This window comes from Lontra canadensis, unplaced genomic scaffold (assembly GCF_010015895.1).
Source record: "Lontra canadensis isolate GAN:19392208 unplaced genomic scaffold, GSC_riverotter_1.0 scaffold38, whole genome shotgun sequence".
NCBI classification, from domain to species: Eukaryota; Metazoa; Chordata; class Mammalia; order Carnivora; family Mustelidae; genus Lontra; species Lontra canadensis.
This window is the reverse complement of record NW_022631032.1, coordinates 4452565-4472598: the sequence shown is the minus strand read 5'-3', so window position 1 is coordinate 4472598 and position 20034 is coordinate 4452565. Positions and strand designations below refer to the sequence as shown.

Below are 20034 nucleotides of genomic sequence, written 5' to 3'. Positions count from 1 at the left end.
TTTTGTTATATTTGCCCTGGATAAAATAATCTGAAGTTTCTTCCTTCTTACCTCCCTTCCCTATAAATAAACTTTCTGGGAAGGCACAAAATGACTCAGGGTCATAAAACCAAATGTCCCGCATGTGGCTTAGGCGTTGTTCCTTCTTGCAAGTTCAAGAACAGATCTGCCACTGTGTTGCTCCCTGGAGGGTGGGGCCTCCGGTTTCAAACAATGACCTAGTAATTCATGACTACCTTCCCTTTTGCCAAAGCCCATAGACACTGGCTCCTTCTCCAGGTGGTCACACTACCTGGTTCTCCGATACTTAGCAAATAGGAGGCTTACTTCCTCTTGAGGTTTAATCCCTCTAGTTTCTGGTCTCTTACCCAGGACTTTTTTTCCACTCATGGTTTGTCTTTGATGATCGGGTGGCAACTTGGCAAATGTTAGGCAAACACGGTACCATGAGGTATGGGTTCCCAGAAGGGCAGTTAGGGGCAAACTGTTCTCTGCAGCCTTGCTGAAAGTGAAAGATATCTTATGGTGTCCTTCCTATCAATGGTCGAAAAGATAACTTGCTATTTTGGTAGGTTCCCGCCATCTGTTATGTCAGAAAAATTCCTGCCATTTATAATCATCTAAATCAAAGGTCAGAGTTTTCCATTATCTGACTAGATAATCACCCACAGAAGGAATCAACTCCTTCCTTTCTCCTCCTTTCCCAGTAGACACCCACTGCACTGACTTCGAAGAAGCCCAGAGCCCAGCATGCTGCTGAGTGCAAGCTCACCCTATGTGCCGACTCCCGTTTGCTTACTGGTGAAACAGCTCTGCTAACCCTTCACCTTTGTTTGCTTCTAAATTTGCCCATTTGAAGTATGTAAGCCAATGGTTTGAGTATATTCAGATGTGTGTGACCATCACCACAATCAATGTTTACAACAGTTGTGTCACCCTAAAAAGAAGCCTCTTACCCTTTCCTCCCCAGTTCGCACCCCTCACTCACCAGCCCCAGGAAACCACTAATCTACCTCTCTGTCTGTGAGATTTGCCTATTTTGGAGAGTTCATAGAGATGGAATCATACAAGAGGTGGTCTTTTGTGCATGTTTCTGTACATATTCACTTCCCAGGGTATGGACATCAGAGAGCAGGAGCCGGGTGTAAGGGCCTATTTAGCCAGACCGATGACATCCGGTTAAACAGTGATTTTGTTTATGCAGTAAAACTTAAACTGACCCTGCCCCCCCGCCCCCAGGGGAACTTACTTAACAGAGCCCAAATACAAGGGCGGTTCAGGTCAGGTGGAGATAATGGGCTTGAATGCAGGGATGAGTCAGGTCAGGGGGAGGTATCCAATAATGGGGGCGCATACGGTCTCCCTAGCTACCAAGGAGTGTGGGCCCCACCCTTTGGGCACCTTTTGGGCACCAATTCTGACCAAGGTGATAGGCTAGTTCAAATAGCTACTGTAGGGTAAATTGTAATTCAATTGGCCGCCTGTGTGTGGCCGGGCCCAACCACATGGCCTTTGCTCTATAAAAGTTAGTCTGTAAGGCAGGGAGGGGTCTCCCTCTCTGTAAGGGGCGGCCCGACCGGTCGGTTTGATGGTCGGTTTGATTCTTGATGCTTGGCGTGAAATAAAGCTTTGCTTGACCTTCGATTTGTATCAATCTCACTCCTTTAATCGCGGACCCATTATTGGGGGATCCAACACCAGGTCACAGGCGGACAAGGTGTTTACCTTCCCAAGGAGCTGACAGACTCCTTCAGAGGGGTTGCACCATTTTGTGTTTCTGCCAGCAGAGCAGGAGTGTTCCAATTCTTCCACAGCCTCACCAATGCTTGCCATTTTCTTGTTTTTTAATTTTTATTTTTCATTTAAATTCAATTAATTAATATATAATGTATTATTGGTTTCAGAGGTAGAAGTCCATGATTCATCAGTCTTATATAACAGCCAGTGCTCATTACAGCCTGTGCCCTCCTTAATGCCCATGACCTAGTTACCCCATCCTCCCACCCCCCCCTCTTGGTTTTTAAATGGGCATATTAGTGGGTGTGCAGTGATGTCTCCTGGCAATTTTGTTTGTATTTCCCTGATGGCTAATGATGCAGACCGTCATTTCATGTGCCTCCTGGCCATTTGTTCATCTCCTTTGGTGAAATGCCTATTGAAGTGTTTTGCCCATTTTTAAGTGAAGTTGCCTTTTTATTATTGAGTTTTAAGAATTCTTTCTATATTCTAGACATAAGTCCCTTATTAGACATATGATTTTCAAACCCTTTCTCCTGTTCCCTAGGTTGTGTTTTCACTTTCCTGATAGGGTTCTCTGAAGCACAGGAGTTTTTAAATTTTGATGACGTCCAATCTATCACTTTTTTATTGCTTGTGCTTAGGGATATTCTTTTTTTTTTAGCAAAGGAAACAGAGTCCCATTTGCTGTCCTTTCTCAATGGCACTATGTATCATGAATTTTCCTTTCTCCTTTTTTGAATGGTTGCGTTATACAGGATGATTTAATACTGTAAAGCACCCCAAACATTCTTTAAAATCTACACAGACTATTGCTTAGCGGAGGCAAAGAGAATAAGAAGGTGAACTCCTGGCACTCACCGGCAGCAGGTAACAATCAGCGCGATGCCGAGAATCAGAAGAAGCCCACCTCCTGCTGCTGCGATCACCACGGTGATCAGCTGATAAGCTAAACAAAGGTTAAAAAGGAGAAAAGTAGACAGGTAAGACGTAATGAATAAATAAATGAATACAAAATAAGAGTTGCCCTCCCTGCCCCACAGCTAAGACCTTGCCTCCTCTGGTGACCTCCACCTTTCATGGGGTGGGGGGCAGGCAGGGCTCCTCAATGCTAGCTCTGGCATTTGCTCTGTTGGAGGATGGCAGGATATCCACCCAAAATAGTCCTCTTTAGCATGCTTATTATTTTGAACTATTTATTTTTTTAAAGATTTTATTTATTTATTTGACAGACAGAGATCACAGGTAGGCAGAGAGGCAGGCGGGGGGGGGGGAAGCAGGCTCCCCACTGAGCAGAGAGTCCAACTTGGGGTGGATCCCAGGACCCCGAGATCATGACCAGAGCCGAAGGCAGAGGCTTCACTCACTGAGCCACCCAGGTGCCCCTTGTACTGTTTATTTTTGAGAAACTGGGACTCAGAAGAAGCTCTGAAAACAGCAGAAGTAACCCCTTTATAAGGGAGATTTACATTAGAAAAGGGGCCCGCACCAGAAGACAGCTCAGAGTTCACCTTTTTACCTGAGAGCCTGATGTTGGGGCCCCGGGCAGCCTTTGTTTACCAAACAGTTCCTCCTCTCATTTTCCCAGGTGGCTTCCCACCCCTGCCCTTGGCAGCCCGGACACCTAGCCCTTTCCTTAACTCTGAAGGGCGCGGAAGCCTCAAATATCCAGCTGCCTTTGAGTCTCGTATCTTTGTGGGGCTCCCGTGTATGCTATGTAATTAAAATTGTTTTCTTTTTCTCCTGTTACTGGGTCCTTTATTTGGGGTAGGGGTGGGGGTGGCAGTAGATTTCTAGAAGGGTAGAGAGAAAATTACTTTTCCTCCCCTGCCTGCACTGTTTGGAGAAGACTTCTCCTTTCTTTCTTTTTTAAAGTGTTTTTAAAAATGTTTTATTTATTTATTTGACAGAGAGAGAGATCACAAGTAGGCAGAGAGGCAGGTGGGTGTGGGGGGGTGGGGGGAGGGAAGCAGGCTCCCTGCTGATGCGGGGCTCAATCCCAGGACCCTGAGATCATGACCTAAGCCAAGGGCAGAGGCTTAATCCACTGAGCCACCCAGGTGCCCCAAGATTTCTCCTTTCTCAGTCACTTCTAGAATGGGTGGAACCCAAAATCTACCAGCCCCCAGGTCATGTTTACCAACGCAAGGTAAAAAGAAAAAACTAAAGGATATGGATGAAGTTTTCAAAAACTAAATCTGTTTGGTTTTAATAACCGTTCTGTCTTCTAAGATTTTATCCTTTCTATTCTTTTTTTCCCCTCACTTAAGCCGGGTACATTTTATTATGTGTAAATTATGCCTTCAGTAAAGTTGTTTTTTATTTTTACTTATTTATTTATTTATTTTAAAAAGATTTTGTTTATTTATTTATTTGACAGAGAGAAAGATCACAAGTAGGCAGAGAGGCAGGCAGAGAGAGAGAGAGAGGAGGAAGCAGGCTTCCTGACAAGCAGAGAGCCCGACTCCGGGCTCGATCCCATGACCTTGAGATCATGACCAGAGCTGAAGGCAGAGGCTCAACCCACTGAGCACCCAGGTGCCCCAGTAAAGTTGTTTTGTAAAAGTAAAGTTGTTTTTTTTTTTGAAGCTATGGAGAGGGGCGCCTGGATGGCTCAGTGGGTTAAAGCCTCTGCCTTCGACTCAGGTCATGATCCCGGGATCCCGGGATCCTGGGATCGAGCCCTGCATCGGGCTCTCTGCTCAGCGGGGAGCCTGATTCCTCTTCTCTCTCTCTCTGCCTGCCTCTCTGCCTACTTGTAAGCTGTCTGTCAAATAAATAAATAAATAAATAAATCTTTAAAAAAAAAAGTTATGGAGAAAACAGAGAATCATTTCTTGGCTACTTCCCACCCTTTGGTGTTAACTGTTTTTACATTTTTTGAACTGATGGTGATATAGTAGATATAAAATTTATTTATTTAGTTTTAGGTTCTTACTTGATAAGATAAAAAGTACGGAACCCTATATTATAAGAAATATTACTGGTCAACTAAATTCAGAGTTTGAGAATCACTGCTGAACCATGCCAGGAATGAGTTGTTCCCTGAATACATACAAATTGAATTTAACCACCAGATATTAGCAGTCATATTAGTAAGCACGTGCATATCATATGTAAAGAACAATATTAAAATTTTAATTAATGGTTTTATACCAGTGTATTTCTGGCAAAATGATATTTTCAATAAAGTCTACTAAGTATTCGGTTGATTTTTGTTGTTGTGGAAATAAAATTTATTCTCAGGTTGTAAGGCACAGGATTTCAAAAAAGGGCCAATAATCAGATTTTCTATAGTAAATTATGACTGGAATTTACATGCTCTCCACGTATTCAGGTAAAGGCACAGAGCTGACAGCAAGTGGACTGCGCGATAAAAGCAAACCAACCGTTTACCTATCATTTATTTAAATAAATAACACAGAAACCTGATTATCTTGAAAAACCATCGGTATTAAGACATACAGGAAACAAAGCCGAACCATGGAATAAGGTAATTCTCTCCTTCACCTCCTGACACAGGTCTTTAAGCCTCCCTTTAAACAAAATCTCTTGAATCTGTTGACATTTCTTCATCCCCACCACCACCACCCTAAACCGCCATCAACTCTTGACCCAGCAACTGTAACCACGTCCTAGCTCACCTTCCTGTAACCTGTCTTGCCCACTCCTTTAAAAAAATAAGTCTGATTATGCCATCTCTCAGCTTTAAAATCCTACACTGGCTTCCTTTGTTCCTAATGAAAGACTGAAGTCTATTCCTGCTTATCCCTCCACACCAAGTTCAAATTTTCCCACTTCCAGCAAAACAAGCAGGTGCTCATTTTAGAACTGACCCTTGCAAGTGGCCGCAGCTGTGGCAGAATCCTCTTTGGAACAAGCAGTTTTTAAATTTTTTTAAAGATTTATTTATTTACTATGGGGGGGGGTAGTGTGCGCAAGCAGGGGGAGGGGCAGAGGGAGAAAGAGAAGGAAGCAGACTCTCCCCTGCGTGGGGAGCTAGATGGGGTAGGGGGCAGGCGGGGGGCTGGATCTCAGGACCCTGAGATCATGACCTGAGCTGAAATCAAGAATCAGTTGCTTAACTGACTGGGCCACCCCAGGCGCCCCTGGAACAGGCAGTTTTGTCTAAAGAGAGCATAGCTGGAGTAGACCAGTGCTGCTTCTTAAACTATCTGCGGCCAAGAACCAGTCCTGACAGCCAGAAGACCTCATGTGCATGAGCATAAACTGCCAGAAGGGGATCTACTGAAATGTTCCCAGAAGTTGGCACTGCCTTGGGAAATCATGGCTAACTTCTTTCTTCTTTGTGCTTCCCTATACTTCCCAACTGTTACTCATATGCTTACACACACACACACACACACACACACACACACACAATTTTTTAGAGCATGTTTGATGCTCTTTGGCAGTTAGATCTCATTACTGGGAACTTGAAATCAGCTTATGGACAAGATAACCCAGATTTTTCTCTCAAATCTGCTATCAAGTCAGTTCATAACAACTGATTTTTTTGAACTTAAGACTGACTTTGGGGCTGCCTGGGTGGCTCAGTGGGTTAAGCCTCTGCCTTCAGCTCAGGTCATGATCTCAGGGTCCTGGGATCGACTCCCACATCAGGCTCTCTGATAGGCAGGGAGCCTGCTTCCTCCATTCTCTCTCTCTCTCTCTACTTGTGATCTCTCTCTGTCAAATAAATAAAATCTTTAAAAAAAAAAAAAGACTGACTTTATTATGAGGCCACATAATGATCACAAGTGCATGGGATTTTGGGATACCTCGGTGGCTCTCTTGGTTAAGCATCTGCTTCAGTTCAGGTCATGATCTCAGGGTTCTGGGATTGAGCCCTTCATGGGGATTCCCTGCTCAGTGGGGAGCCTGCTTCTCCCTCTCCCTCTGCCTCCCACCCCTGCTTATGTTCTCTCTCTGTGTGTCAAATAAATAAATAAAATCTTAAAAAACACACACACAAAGAAGAGCATGGGATTTGAATCAACATTAACTATAACATTTACAGTTTTGTGGGTGCTCTGAATGTTTATTTATTAGGGTGAGATGGAAGGCAGGGAATGTCATCTTAGGCTTGTCCATTCTATCCTTTCTAGTTTGAAGAGGTTCTCCAGAATGATGTACTTGGAATTCTTAGTCTTACTTTCTTTCTCTTTGACATTTGTTGATATTTCACAGTCTTTATCTTTTCTTTATTCTTTCTGTGGTTTGGTCATAGGTTGCTATTGCTGTCATTGCTGTTGGGAGCCCATTGGGGGTCTTGGTCTTTCCTACAAGCTACATCTGTTCTTGCTTATGTGCTCATTTAGGATGGAAACTACTGGGACGCCTGGGTGGCTCAGTTGGTTAAGCGGCTGCCTTCGGCTCAGGTCATGATCCCAGCGTTGTGGGATCGAGTCCCACATTGGGCTCCTTGCTCGGCAGGGAGCCTGCTTCTCCCTCTGCCTCTGCCTGCCTCTCTGTCTGCCTGTGCTCGCTCGCTCTCTCTCCCTCTGTCTCTGACAAATAAATAAATAAAATCTTTAAAAAGGATTGAAACTACTGCTGGACTGTCTACTTAGCCAGCCCCTCCCTGGAAACGCTCACCCTGTCACGTGCAGGTTATGGTGGACAGGGTTAGAGCGGGTCATGCTTGTACGTGTAGCGTCAACCCTGGCTACAGCTAACTGGTCTGGGAGTAAACACATGATCCAAGCTGGATCAGTCAGTTCCTTCCCAGGAATCTCAATTTGGTAAAGAGAAAGAGAGAATGAGAGGAGAGAGCACAAGTGCCTTCTCTTTCAAAATGGCCGAACCAGCGACACACACAACTGAAGCGCTCTGGTGAGTCTATTTTCAGTTACGTGGTCTGGGAAGGTGGGAAAGCCTGTACACAGACACAGCGAAGAGCGAAGATGAGAGCTGAAGATGGAGTCGTGTTAATGTGTACCCTGAAAAGCAGGCCCCCAACCTCCAGCTGCTATGGTTCCCCCACAATTCCCTGAATCTTATTCCTTCTGATGCTGGAATTTCATGACACACCTCAGGATCCTTCCCATAAACGGCCTTTTGTTGCTTCAGCTAGCGAGGCTTATTTACTCCTTAGAAGAACCTTAGCCAACTGTGATACTGTGATTTATAATGAGAAATATATATCTGGTCTTGTCCCTCTTCCTGGCCAAGAGCTCTTAAAACCCTTAGAGCGGCACTGGGGTGGCTCAGTCCATTAAGTGGCTGCCTCCGGCTCAGGTCATGATCCCAGGGTTCTGGGGTCCTGCCCTGCATCAGGCTCCCTGCCCAGCGGGGAGCCTGCTTTTCTCTCTCCCTCTGCCTGAGGCTCTGCCTACTAGTGCTTTCTCTCTCTGTCAAACAAATAAATAAAACCTTAAAAACAAAACAAAACAAAAAACCTTTTAAATTTCCTAAGTGAAGAGAATAGAAAGGTGGGTCTTTTGTTAGATTAATGAAGTGACTTTGGAAATCACCTGAGGCGTGTGGCGGGGTGTGGCGGGGCGGGGGGGGGGGGGGGGGGCGCGGGAGAGAACAACCCTGTGATTAGAGGGTTGGGCACTTTCAATCGCTACTCCCTGAGCCCGGGAGAGAGGTGAGGGGCTGAAAGTTGAGTTTGCCAATGGTCAATGACCTAGTCAGTCGTGCCTATGTAATGAAGCCTCCAAAAAACCCCAAAAGGACAGAGTCCACAGAGCTTCCGGTGGGTGAACACGCAGAGAGCTAGGGAGAGTGGCTCACTGGGAGAAGCTCCACACCCCTTCTCCAGGCCTTGCCCTATGCACCTCTTCCATCTGGCTGTTCACCCTGAGTTATATCCCTTAATAAAACAGTGATCTAGTGAGTAAATGATTTACTTTCAGTTCTGTGAGCTGCTGTAGCAGGTTAATCCAACCCAACCTGGGGATGGTGGGAACCACTGATCTACAGCCGCTTGCTCAGAAGCACAGTAACAGGCACCTGGATTTCCAACTGGCATCTGATGAGAAAGGGATACAGTCTTACGGGACTGAGCCCTCACCTGTGGGATCAGACGCTATGTCCAGGTAGATCAGAAGTGTCAGAAGTGAGTTAAATTGCTTGGTAGTGTGGAAAAAACACACATCAGAAATGGTGTCAGAATTGAACCAACCAATACAAATTGTTTTAAAATCCTTGAACCCGTTACAGAACTTTCTAGGTGGCCACATCAGCTTTATTTTATTACCTTTTTTTAAGATTTTACTTATTTATTTGACAGAGAGAGACACAGCGAGAGAGGGAACACAAGTAGAGGGAGAGGGAGAGGGAGAGGGAGAAGCAGGTTTCCTGCCTAGCAGGGACCCCGATGTGGGGCTCGACCAGGATCCTGGGATCACAACCCGAGCCAAAGGAAGACGCCTAACCAACTGAGCCACCCAGGCGCACCTTATTATTACTTTTTAACATAGGCTCCCTGCCCAGAGTGGAGCCCAACTTGGGGCTCGAACTCACCACCCTGAGATCAAGGCCTGAGCTGAGACCGAGTGTCGGCTGCTTAACCTACTAAGCCACGCACACAGCTCTCATTAGTTTTATTTTAGAATTCATTTAGTTCTCCCTATATCCCCCCTCACTGAGCTCATTAGTCATGCACAGTTAAAATTTTGCCTTTTAAATCCTTCCATTCCTCTTGCATCAGCTTTCCTTTAGAATCCCTGTTCACAGCATCTGTTCCTTCTCTGTGCCTTTTGAAATGAGTCTTTCTCACACCTACAGGCCTTATGGGGCCAGGCCCAAGAGCAGACACAGAGCAGGACTCCCCTCTCCCAAGCCCTGCTTGCTTTCCATTCTGACATTGAATGAGGTCGGGCAAGACTGCTTGAGATGGCTTCCAGGTGAATGAGATTTCCAGCTGATTTCTGGACAATTATCTTTTCTTTCCTCCTAAGCAGTTTAGTGCTGTCATCCTGGATGTCTGTGATGAGTGATGGACTCCTGCCAACACACAGCATTTCCGCTGGTGTGAATCTTTTTGAAGCCCAGTATAACAATAGCCTGAACGCACCTCAGACCTGAACACACTTCCGAGATACTTCATACACCTGCCACCAGATGGTGGGATGGGTGGGAAGACAATGTAGGGGATCTTTAAGTTGAATGTTCTAGTTTCATCGGAAGCTGAGGAAAAGGACTGTACATGGGGAAAACAGGCTCTAAATCCTTTCAGGCCACGCTAGGAGGTCGGTGGGGAAGAAGTCTCTGCTGAGGGGGACACAGGCCTTTGAATGGAAAGACTGCCCTACAAAAAGGCACGTTGGGAACATAAAAAAGGGATGGGTAAAAATGTCTGCAGCCAAAGATAACCTAGGAAAATTATGTGAGTTCTGTAATTACAAAGTGACAAGAACCACCAAACAGAAAAATGGCTTGGAGAATGGGAATATAAAAAAAGACATTAAAAAGGTAGCAAGGGGGGAATGGTGTATCTGCAAGTAGATTCCATAATTATCGAAAGTGACCTTATAAAATGACATAAATGGAAATACTACACAGCTTACTAGTCTTGAAAGCAGGCTATAAAACAGTATATTCTGTTAGAAAGATATACATATATATCTCTGGAAAGATAGATAATACCAGCGCTTCTTAGGCTTTACTATGCACACAAATCTGTACATTGATCAAATCGAGGTCTCCAGTTCAAGTCCAGATTCGGATTCTGTCAGTCTGGAGTGGAGGTGAAGCCGGCGCTGCCAGTGCCTGGGCCACACTTAGTGTGGACAACAGTGTAGATGCCGGGGTATGAACAGTGGTGTTTAATGGGTGTGGAGACGGTGGACTGCAGTTTTCTTCCCTCAACTTAGATCTATTGCTAATTAACTGGAGTTAAAAATGAAAATGGGGGGCGCCTGGTTGGCTCATTGGGTTAAAGCTTCTGCCTTCGGCTCAGGTCATGATCCCAGGGTCCTGGGATCAAGCCCCACATCGGGCTCTCACCTCAGCAGGGAGCCTGCTTCCTCCTCTCTCTCTCTCTGCCTGCCTCTCTGCCTACTTGTGATCTCTGTCTGCCAAATAAATAAATAAAATCTTAAAAAAAAAAAAAAGAAAATGGGCATGTGTTATTTTTATGATGAGACAACCTCATTAATCTATTTTAAAGAAAGGAAAGAGGGGAAGCAAACAGAGACACAGGGGGAGATGTGAGGGGAGCCGGTATAAACGCAGGCAGAGGCTCGGGAAGCCAGGGGCACCTCTGCTGATGGGTCTGTAAGGGAATCCTGAGGCCAGAACAAGTGGGAGAAGGCAGCTTTGCGTGAATCTGCAGTATAAAAAGACATACGTGAAAGAAAATTAAAAGGAGTGCAGGGACAGGTGCAGACATGATCTGGAGGGTGGGTGCTGGGGGCGCAGGTGGCCCGCCCCGCCAGGTGCCCGTGGGAATCCAGCTGGGCCCGTGCTACCTCCGAGTCTAACAGGCTTGGCAGAGAGCTTGTCCCGACCCCTCAAGCTTGAAGCAACAAGGAGTGGAATCTGCGCACAACTAGGAAGCTAATGGAAACTTGTAGAAAGGCAGGCCATAAACCCAGAGTACAGTGGAGTTGCATCACTCCCAGGAACGTGGGAGTGAGGGACTCTCAAGACTGTGACTGAACAAAGCTGGGCTCTCCTTCTCACGGGGCTTGGGTAGGGCCTGTGCCCCAAGATGTCTGCATGGAGAAGAAGCATTTCTTGCCCGTAAAGTTTCCAGCTTAAGGAAGCCCCTCTTGGGGCTTCTTGTAGTCCCAAGAAGGCCCTCACTGTCTTTGATGGCCACGACAGAAGTGACACTGTGAGTGGTCAGGGCCCTGTTATTGGACACAAAACACTGAGTGACAAATCACAGATTCCTCAAGGTGCCATCATCACAGAGGGGGTGAATCAGGAGTTCCCCATTCCTTAAACAACACCGAAATGATGATCTGAGAGCTCAGACAAGGGTGGGGGCAGGTGCTGTTTACTATCAGTCACTGTTCATTGCTAATCAATAGTAAGACAGATAGCAAAATCACACAGTGATAGCCCCACACCATCAAGGTGTTAACCAAAGTCACCAACACAGCATGGCTGGGAGAGAGCCATCCAGACAGAAGCCTGCCCTCTGCTGGTCATAATGATGACAACGTGGATGAAAGGGGAAGAAAAAGTCTCAGAATCAGAGAGAAATCCTGGCTATGGTCAAGACCCCACAAACATAACAGGGGGACACAGGAACTTGCAGAAGGGTCAATGAATGTAGGGGCATATCATCTCCAGACATATATAGTATTTAATGAACTCTGAAAAAAAAATCACTAAATGCCTCTTAAAGCAATGCTGGCAGTTCTCTCCCCTTTCCCCTCAACCCTTTATGGGGCTTTCCCCTAGATCCGTTCTCCCTCCTTGGATCACTCTTCCGTTCACTGAGAAATCGAAGCCTTTCCTCGTAAAGCCTATTTAGAGAGATGTTCGACAAAAGGAGGTTTGAAAAGGAGGCCTCACCAGAGGCCTGTCAGGACCAGGAGGCGCCAGGAGGACTTGGCAGATGGCGTCTCCTACCTCCCGCTCCCTGGTTCAACCCTAGAGTGACACCAATCATCTGCTTCCCTCACTCTCTCCTCTCTGCATTCTGATGGGTTGTTCTAGTCTATTTCTTGTACATGTGATACAACTCTACTGTACCTTGATTCTTCCCCTGTGCCTCCCTCAAAATATTTTGTTCCAAAGTATTTATTTACTTGAGAGAGAGAGAGTGATCGGGAGTGAGCACAAGCAGGGGGAGAGGCAGAGGGAGAAGCAGGCTTCCCGCTAAGCAGGGACCCTGATAAGGGACTCAACCCCAGGACCCTGGGATCATGACCCCAGCGGAAGGCAGACGCTTAACCAAATGGGCCACCCAGGCACTCCTCCTCAAATTATTCTTAAGCCATCCTCTGTGACATTATCTAAGCCTCTCTGTTTCTGTTTTTCTTTCTTTGAAAGATTTTATTTATGTATTTGTCAGAGAGAGAGAGAGACAGCACACAAGCAAGGGGAACAGCAGGCAGAGGGAGAAGCAGGCTCCTTACTGAGCGGGGAGCCGGATGTGGAACCCAATCCCAGGATTCGGGATCATAACCCCAGCCAAAGGGAAATGCTTAAGGGACTGGGCCACCCAGGTGTCCCAAAGCCTCTCTGTTTCTAATACTTAGGACCTCTCAGAGTTAGATCCGCAGGCTTGTGGTGCAATCAGTACCTGTTTAGCTTGAAAACCTCTTCTAAAAAACTCAGCCATTGAGTTGTAGTATTCCAGCATTTGGTGAACAGGTCTCAGACAGCTTAAACGTTGTGCTTGACTATTCAACCTCCTTTCTGCATTGAAAGTTCTAGGCTTCTTCTATGTTTGTGTGCAGGCTACTCTATTCTGTGATCAGTTTCAGAGGGCTCTACGGCTCGGTTCTGGTTTTAAAGGAGGAGATTCACATGAGAAAGTGAACAAGATAATTCCATATCCCAGGCAGCCCTTGGAAAGCACAGATAGCTTCCTGAACATAGGCATAAGGATCCCGGACCCAGATGAGAAAGCTTGTCCAGTGACTTTTTAGAAAAGGACATACACTGCTATCCATAGGGTTTTATATGAGCCAAATCTTAAAAAAAAAAAAATCCTGAGGCCTCTGGTTACGGGATGAATAAGTCACAGGAATAAAAGGTCCAGCATAGGGAATAGAGCCAATGGAACTGTAACAGTGTTGTATGGTGACAGATGGGAGCGACGTAGGTGGCGAGCACAGCAAAACGCATACCCTTGTCCGATCATCATGTCGTACACCTGACACTAATGTAACATTGTGTGCCGACTGTACTTCTACTAAAACAAAAAACTAAAGCCTACGTTTTTTTTTTTTTTTTTCCTGAGGCTCTAATGAATTTATGAAGTGTTTCATGAGTCAGGCAGAGTCCCACCTAGCAAATAGAGAGAGGTCCTGAAGGTTACCTTCTCAAGCACTAGTATTAAAAGATAATTTTGACTACTTTTTAATGTTTAAAAAGTCTAACATATGATAACTTCCTCTTCTTTTTATTTTTTTAAGATTTTATTTCTTTATTTGACAGAGAGAAAGATCACAAGTAGGCAGAGAGGCAGGCAGAGAGAGGGGGAAGCAGGCTCTCTGCTGAGCAGAGGGCCTGATGCAGGCCTTGATCCCAGAACCCTGAGACCCTGACTTGAGCAGAAGACAGGCTTAACCCACTGAGCCACCCAGGTGCCCATAACTTCCTCTTCTTATTAAACCATGTATATACCTGTGATACTGTGATATAATAAGAAATACCTATTTGGTCTTTACTCCTGGTTCTTAGCATAGGAGCTCCTAAAATCCTTGGAATTTCTGAGTGAAAGGGGTGTGAGTTACACCTTTTGTTATTTATAAAAAGCCTCTTTCCACCACACCTGTTTATGCTAATGAAGGGGGGCCTGGAGCTGGTTGCCAGGGGAACCAATCAGAGGGTTGGAACCTTCAGCCCCATCTCTGACTTCCAATGGCCAATGACCATTAATTTCATCAATTGATGCTATGTAACAGAATCCCCCTATAAATCTTAAACAATGGGGACGCCTGGGTGGCTCAGTTGGTTCGGCTCAGGTCATGATCCCAGTGTTCTGGGATCGAGTCCCACGTGGGGCTCCCTGCTCAGCAGGGAGCCTGCTTCTCCCTCTGCCTCTGCCTGCCTCTCTGTCTGCCTGTGCTCGCTCGCTCTGACAAATAAATAAATAAAATCTTTAAAAAAAAAATCTTAAACAATGAAGTTCAGAGAAATTCTGGACTGGTGAACACATAAGGGTGTGGGGAAGGTGAGGCACCTGCGAAAGCATGGAAGTTCTGAGCAGCTGCCCCCATTCCTGCCCAGGCATGTCTTCCATTTGGCTGTTCCTGAGTTGTATCCTTTATAATCAACTGGTAACATTAAGTAAGTGTCTTGCACATGTGAATCCACTCTACTGTAGCTGTAAGTTCTATAAGCTGTTCTAGCAAATTACTGAACATGAGGAGGGTGTCGTGGGAACCTGGGATTTATAGCTGGCTGGTCAGAAGCACCAGAGACCCAGACTTGAGACTGTCTGGAGTCGGGGCAGTCCTGGGACTCTGAGACCTTAATGTCTGGTGTTTGGCACTCTGGAAAATGTCAGAATCGCCTGCTGTGAGGGACACCCCCCCCCCCCCCCCGCCCCTTTAGTGTTAGAAGCTTTGTGAGTAAAAACCAGTTCACAATAGCCTGGAACACCATTTGGTGTGTGATGATTTGGGTCCATCGTGATGAATATCTGTGCTTAAGTGCTTTTATGGCTCCAAGGTGTCCTCAGGGATTACTAAATAAGATAGGGTTGTCTACCACACTGTGGCCTTAGCTTCTACTTAAAAAAAAAAAAAAAGAATAAAACATTAATTCTTTGAGCTCCTCCCTCTGTTCTATATGACTCTAAATATATCTGCTTTTAGAAGCGTTTCCCCCATCTTTCTCTTAGGCTGTCCACTGTAACCTCTTGCTAGTTTGTAGTCAGGCTCAAGCCAATGCCCCAAATCACCAAAAATCCTAGATGGTATGTAATTCCAAGTCTCCAGACTCTGGCCTCAAAATGGCTCCATGCCCAGCACACCCAAATAGTTTTATGTCTGTTGAGTACCGCATTTTTTTACTTTGTTATTTTATCTTATTTACTTTTTATTTATGCTCAAAGTACAGTAATGAAACTTACTAATAAGAAAGTTTTACGAGCAAAGAAAATACCAGTGAAGACATCAACTATCAGGGGTACTAGGAACTGGGCACTTCTATACATGTTATGAGGTCATGTCTAAGGCACACTCATCTATAGAATGCGGGTCAAAGCTCTCCTCAAATAAAGTACTGAATGTTATTATTCCTATTATATCCTATATCCCAGAATTTCTTTCATTAATTTCTCAGCTCTGGATACCAGAAGATGTCAGTGAAAGTGATCTGAAATGAGTCACAACTGCTTTTCTCCAGGAACTGAATCTGCCCTCCGTCCTGCAGCCTGACCTGATTTTCTCCATCAGCTGCGGTCCTGCTCGAGGACTCTTGCCGCTTCCACAATGGGTTCTGATTAGAGTCTCAAGTCTCGGGGCTGGCTGTCAAGCTAACAGCTTGGTTTGCACATACTCTGCCAAACTAATCCTCCGCTCTGCCTTCTTCTCCGTCCATCCTAGGCCATACCACACACACCATCCCCGGAACAGCACCAGCCCAGGCTGCCCTGAGACCTTGAAGTTGTTCCCTCTGTCTCCACTCCCTCTCCTCCACACGTGCCACTCAAAGCCTTCCAAAACCTCCAATCCCACCCCCTCCAAGAGGTGCTCCAGAGGCTCTTCTAGTCTCCTAGGCCTGCTCCCTCCCTTCCTGCCCCCCCCCCAATTTTTTGTGTTAACCCTCCACAGTGAGGGCTGTTTAGGAATGCACTCATTTCCCCTGCCAGACCTGGAGGCTCTGGAGGCTGCTCTGCTTTCCCCATACCCCTCTGCACTGGAGCTGAGATGAGAGGGAGAGGGGAAGAGACTCACACCTTGTGCACAGAGACCATGTCAGCCCTCTATTCCCCCAAACTCCCCACTCTGCCCCCTTGAAACTCGAGATCTTTGCATACTCACGGTTTCCACAGTTGAGACCACCAAGCCCAAATGGGCAACTGCAAGTCAACAAAGAAAAAGAATGAGAATTAGTTTCAAAAATCAAAAGAAATAACTGTGGCAACCTACCCAAGTAACTTCGAGATCTGGTTTGTAACAAATTTATCAGAAAAAATGGTCATGGAGCCTACCTCATACAGGTTTCATTTTCGAGCCTATATCCATCTTCACATGCTGCAAGAGAAAAAGGAAAATCCATGAATATGCCCCTTGACCTCCCTTGACCCAAACTGGCAGTTATTAGACACCAGCCACCTTAAAGTGCACAAGAATATTCTAGAACCAGAAGCCTACAAATAGCTTTAGAATTATCTATAACCTGCCAGCTCAACTCTTAAAATTTTTTTTTTTTTTTAAAGATTTTATTTATTTATTTGTCAGGGACAGAGGGAGAGAGAGCGAGTGAGCACAGGCAGACAGAGAGGCAGGCAGAGGCAGAGGGAGAAGCAGGTTCCCTGCCGAGCAAAGAGCCTGATGTGGGACTCGATCCCAGGACACTGGGATCATGACCTGAGCCGAAGGCAGCCGCTTAACCAACTGAGCCACCCAGGCGTCCCTTAAAATTTTTTTTTACAGATTTTATTTATTTACGAGAGAAAGAACACAAGCAGGGGGAGGGGCTGAGCAGGGAGCCCGATGTGAGATGTGATGCAAAGCTTGATCCTAGGACCCCGGGGATCAGGACCTGAGCTGAGGGCAGACGCTTAACTGACTGAGCCACCCAGGTGCCCAGCTCAACTCTTAATTTTATCACAAAAATTTCTTAACCAGTTGGTGCCTATTGGTTTTATATATATATATATATATATATGATTATGATAGAAATAGTAATATCTACCCTATAGTTCCTTAGAAAGAATTAGGTAAAATCAGGTATGCAAATGGCTTAGCATAGTGCCCCATAGTTACCACCAAATAAATGACTATGGTTATAATTATTATCCAACAAATATAATTCTTTTTGGAAGTTCTCTGGGGCCCCTGTGTAACAGCCTTCCATATACACAAATGCTTTATCTTCTTTAATGTAGGTCAAACCTTTAACCTGCTGTTGGCCTCATCAGTCCCTTCCAAGAAGAAGTGGGAGCTGTGAAATCCTCTGGGACATGGTCCCGGTGGGTGCCTCAGTTTCCACGGGCGAATGCTCACCCTATCTACAGCCTGTGCAGGGGATTCTGGATGTATCTGGGGGAGTGCTAATCAGCACAGCACCCCAGAAGAGAACTTGGAACCCTCTGTTCGGTGCTGCTGACGGACCGGAGGGCTGTGGCCCAGCCATTGCTGGGAGTCAGCAGTTCCCCAACTTATCCGATTGCGGAACACCTGCAACACTGTAATAAGCTGACAGAACAGCATGAGCTATAATGTGTGCTTGGATGAAAGCAGACAATAAAAAATGGCCTCATTGTCCAATTCATCGCTGCAGGAAGTGAGAGAAATCTGATTCATGAATAATGTACGATGTACACTGCATTGAAGATCACAGATAAGAAAAGGTCCAGGGCATAGAGCAGCGATCCCCTGACAGACAGCGCACGTGCTAACGGTGGGATGTGAGTGGTGGCAGCAGGCGTGGTTGGGGACGAGGGGTGCACGCCCTGCGGGCTGGGACAGGCGCTCTCCCATCCAACGTGCCACAGCCTCCCCTGCGGATTAGCGTGTGATGACATTAAATGCTGTGGATGTGCTCAGCGCCGTTCGTTCTTCCACGTTGAATGCTGGACGCTGCCTGTTTCCACCATCTCTTCTGTTGTCCCAGCTTACCAGCGTATCACTAGAGTGGACTGGAACAGTTCAGACAACACTGCTCTCCACAGTCTGCAATTTCCTTCCAGCAGATCTCTCCAGCTGGAAACCTGGCCCGCCCTGTTCTCACTCCACAGAAGCACTTGTCCTGGGCCGCAGTCTCTTGCACCAAGCAGCCGTGCTGGGAAAGCTCCCGGGACCTGGGGCAGGTTGCCACGGACCACGCCACCCGCCACAATACCATTCAGTAAGCGCTCAGTGAGGACACCCCAGAGAAATTTCTCTTGAGCCTTGAGTCCTAAAAAGAAAGGGATGCTTCTGAACAACTGTACTTTATTTTACGGTCCCTGTAAGACCGTATTTCTTTCTTTGCCCTGGTATCCAGGAAGCTCAGAACCGGACTGAGGGGCTTTACCTTTAGCAAACAGGCGGGACCTGGTAGCCTGCCTTTCTGTATTTTTTGCAACCAAGTAGGGCAACCATGTATTTTTTGTAACCATGTATTTGTATTTTTTGCAACCATGCAGGGAAGGAGGAACGAGGCCCCCTCCCACATCTTTGACATGCTTGAGTCGGCTGCTGGCCGTCCTCAGGTGGGGCTCCTCTGAGAAAACAGCTGAGCACTCCTGCTTCCTGGGTGTGGGGAGCACCGTGCCCAGGCTGTCCTCATGCTCCAGGGGTTTGCAGGAGCTGGGGAGCCAGCCCTGGGTGCCTCACATCTCCATCTGCAGGAAGCTTCCCAGGCACTGCTGGCATCCCTGTGACTCACCGCCGTCCATCTCGGCACTGAGGGCCAGGCTGATGTCACACTGGTCTGTTCTATTCTAAACACTTCTTCCTGGAAATGTTTTTACATCAGATTGACCCACCCTGCCCTCATCTGCCCACCCTCAGCTATCCCACCCTGGGGCTGTCATCCTGCCAGACGGAATGTCCATCTGGTGTCCCGCCCGTGAGCTGATGGGTGGGCTGTTTTCACTGGCCCTCAGAAGGGGCCTCACTTCCTGGCGTAACAATATTTCTTTACTTCAAATGGGCTCGTTCGGTCGCTCATCAAAGATAGCGGGCCACTACAGGCCTGGCACTGTCCTCAGGCTTCTTGGAGGAAAAGCTCACCAGAGAGCTCCAGGGAATGTCAGGCCCCAGCTCCTCTTCTCCACATGCTGGCGGGACTGTGACCCGGGGGGCACTGAAGACAAGATGAGTGTAGTAACAACTAGTGCTTGTGTCCAGACTGGACTTGGCCTACGGACACAGGACACAAGCCAGTGGAGGTCTTCTGGCCTTTTCGATACAATTAAGTGGAGGAGTCCTCAAGATTCTTTTTGTTCCCAAGACCTGCACTGTTTTCCTACCATATTTGCTGTCCTGGCATCCATGTGTGAATTCGACAGGTAAAGCCCATAATGTGCTAAGTATGTTCTAGACACAGGTTGGCTTTCAAGGCATTTGGAGAGAAAGAGGCCTGCATGGTGGAAGGAAGTTAAGACCTCAGTGGGAAGGGCACCCACTTTAATTTTATAAAATGGTTTGCAAGTCTGGTAAAGCCACTGTGAAGCTCTTTTATGTGACACTAAGGAGAGCATATATGTGTACAACAGAGAACAATACAGGCTCACTGACGTACAGCTTTAGAAAACATACCCACATAACTCTATCTCCCGTTGAGACTGAGGACTGACCTCAGAGCTGAAGTGTCCAAAATGGGACTTATTTTAAGTTCCCTTGCGCTCCAGCACTGATGGCCAGAAGATGTCACTGCCACCCATCAGAACCCAGCCAACAGGGCTTGGTCCGAGGAGCAGCTGCCAAGGCCTGATGGCCATGGACAAAAGTCTAACTAACAAGGATACTGCAGAAACAAGGCTTTGCAGGGCCTCGGCAA

General features: G+C 46.5%; 1 protein-coding gene across 1 annotated transcript in view; it reads right to left on the bottom strand.

The window, feature by feature from the left end:
• Positions 1-20034, bottom strand: part of HEG1 (heart development protein with EGF like domains 1) — an 85361-nt gene that overhangs the window by 4555 nt on the left and 60772 nt on the right. Inside the window, exons 14-16 of the mRNA XM_032869448.1 lie at positions 16535-16577; positions 16365-16402; positions 2599-2686 (exon numbers count right to left, since the gene is read on the bottom strand). Coding sequence (XP_032725339.1) covers positions 2599-2686; positions 16365-16402; positions 16535-16577 — 169 coding nt within the window. The remainder of the gene's footprint in view (positions 1-2598; positions 2687-16364; positions 16403-16534; positions 16578-20034) is intronic.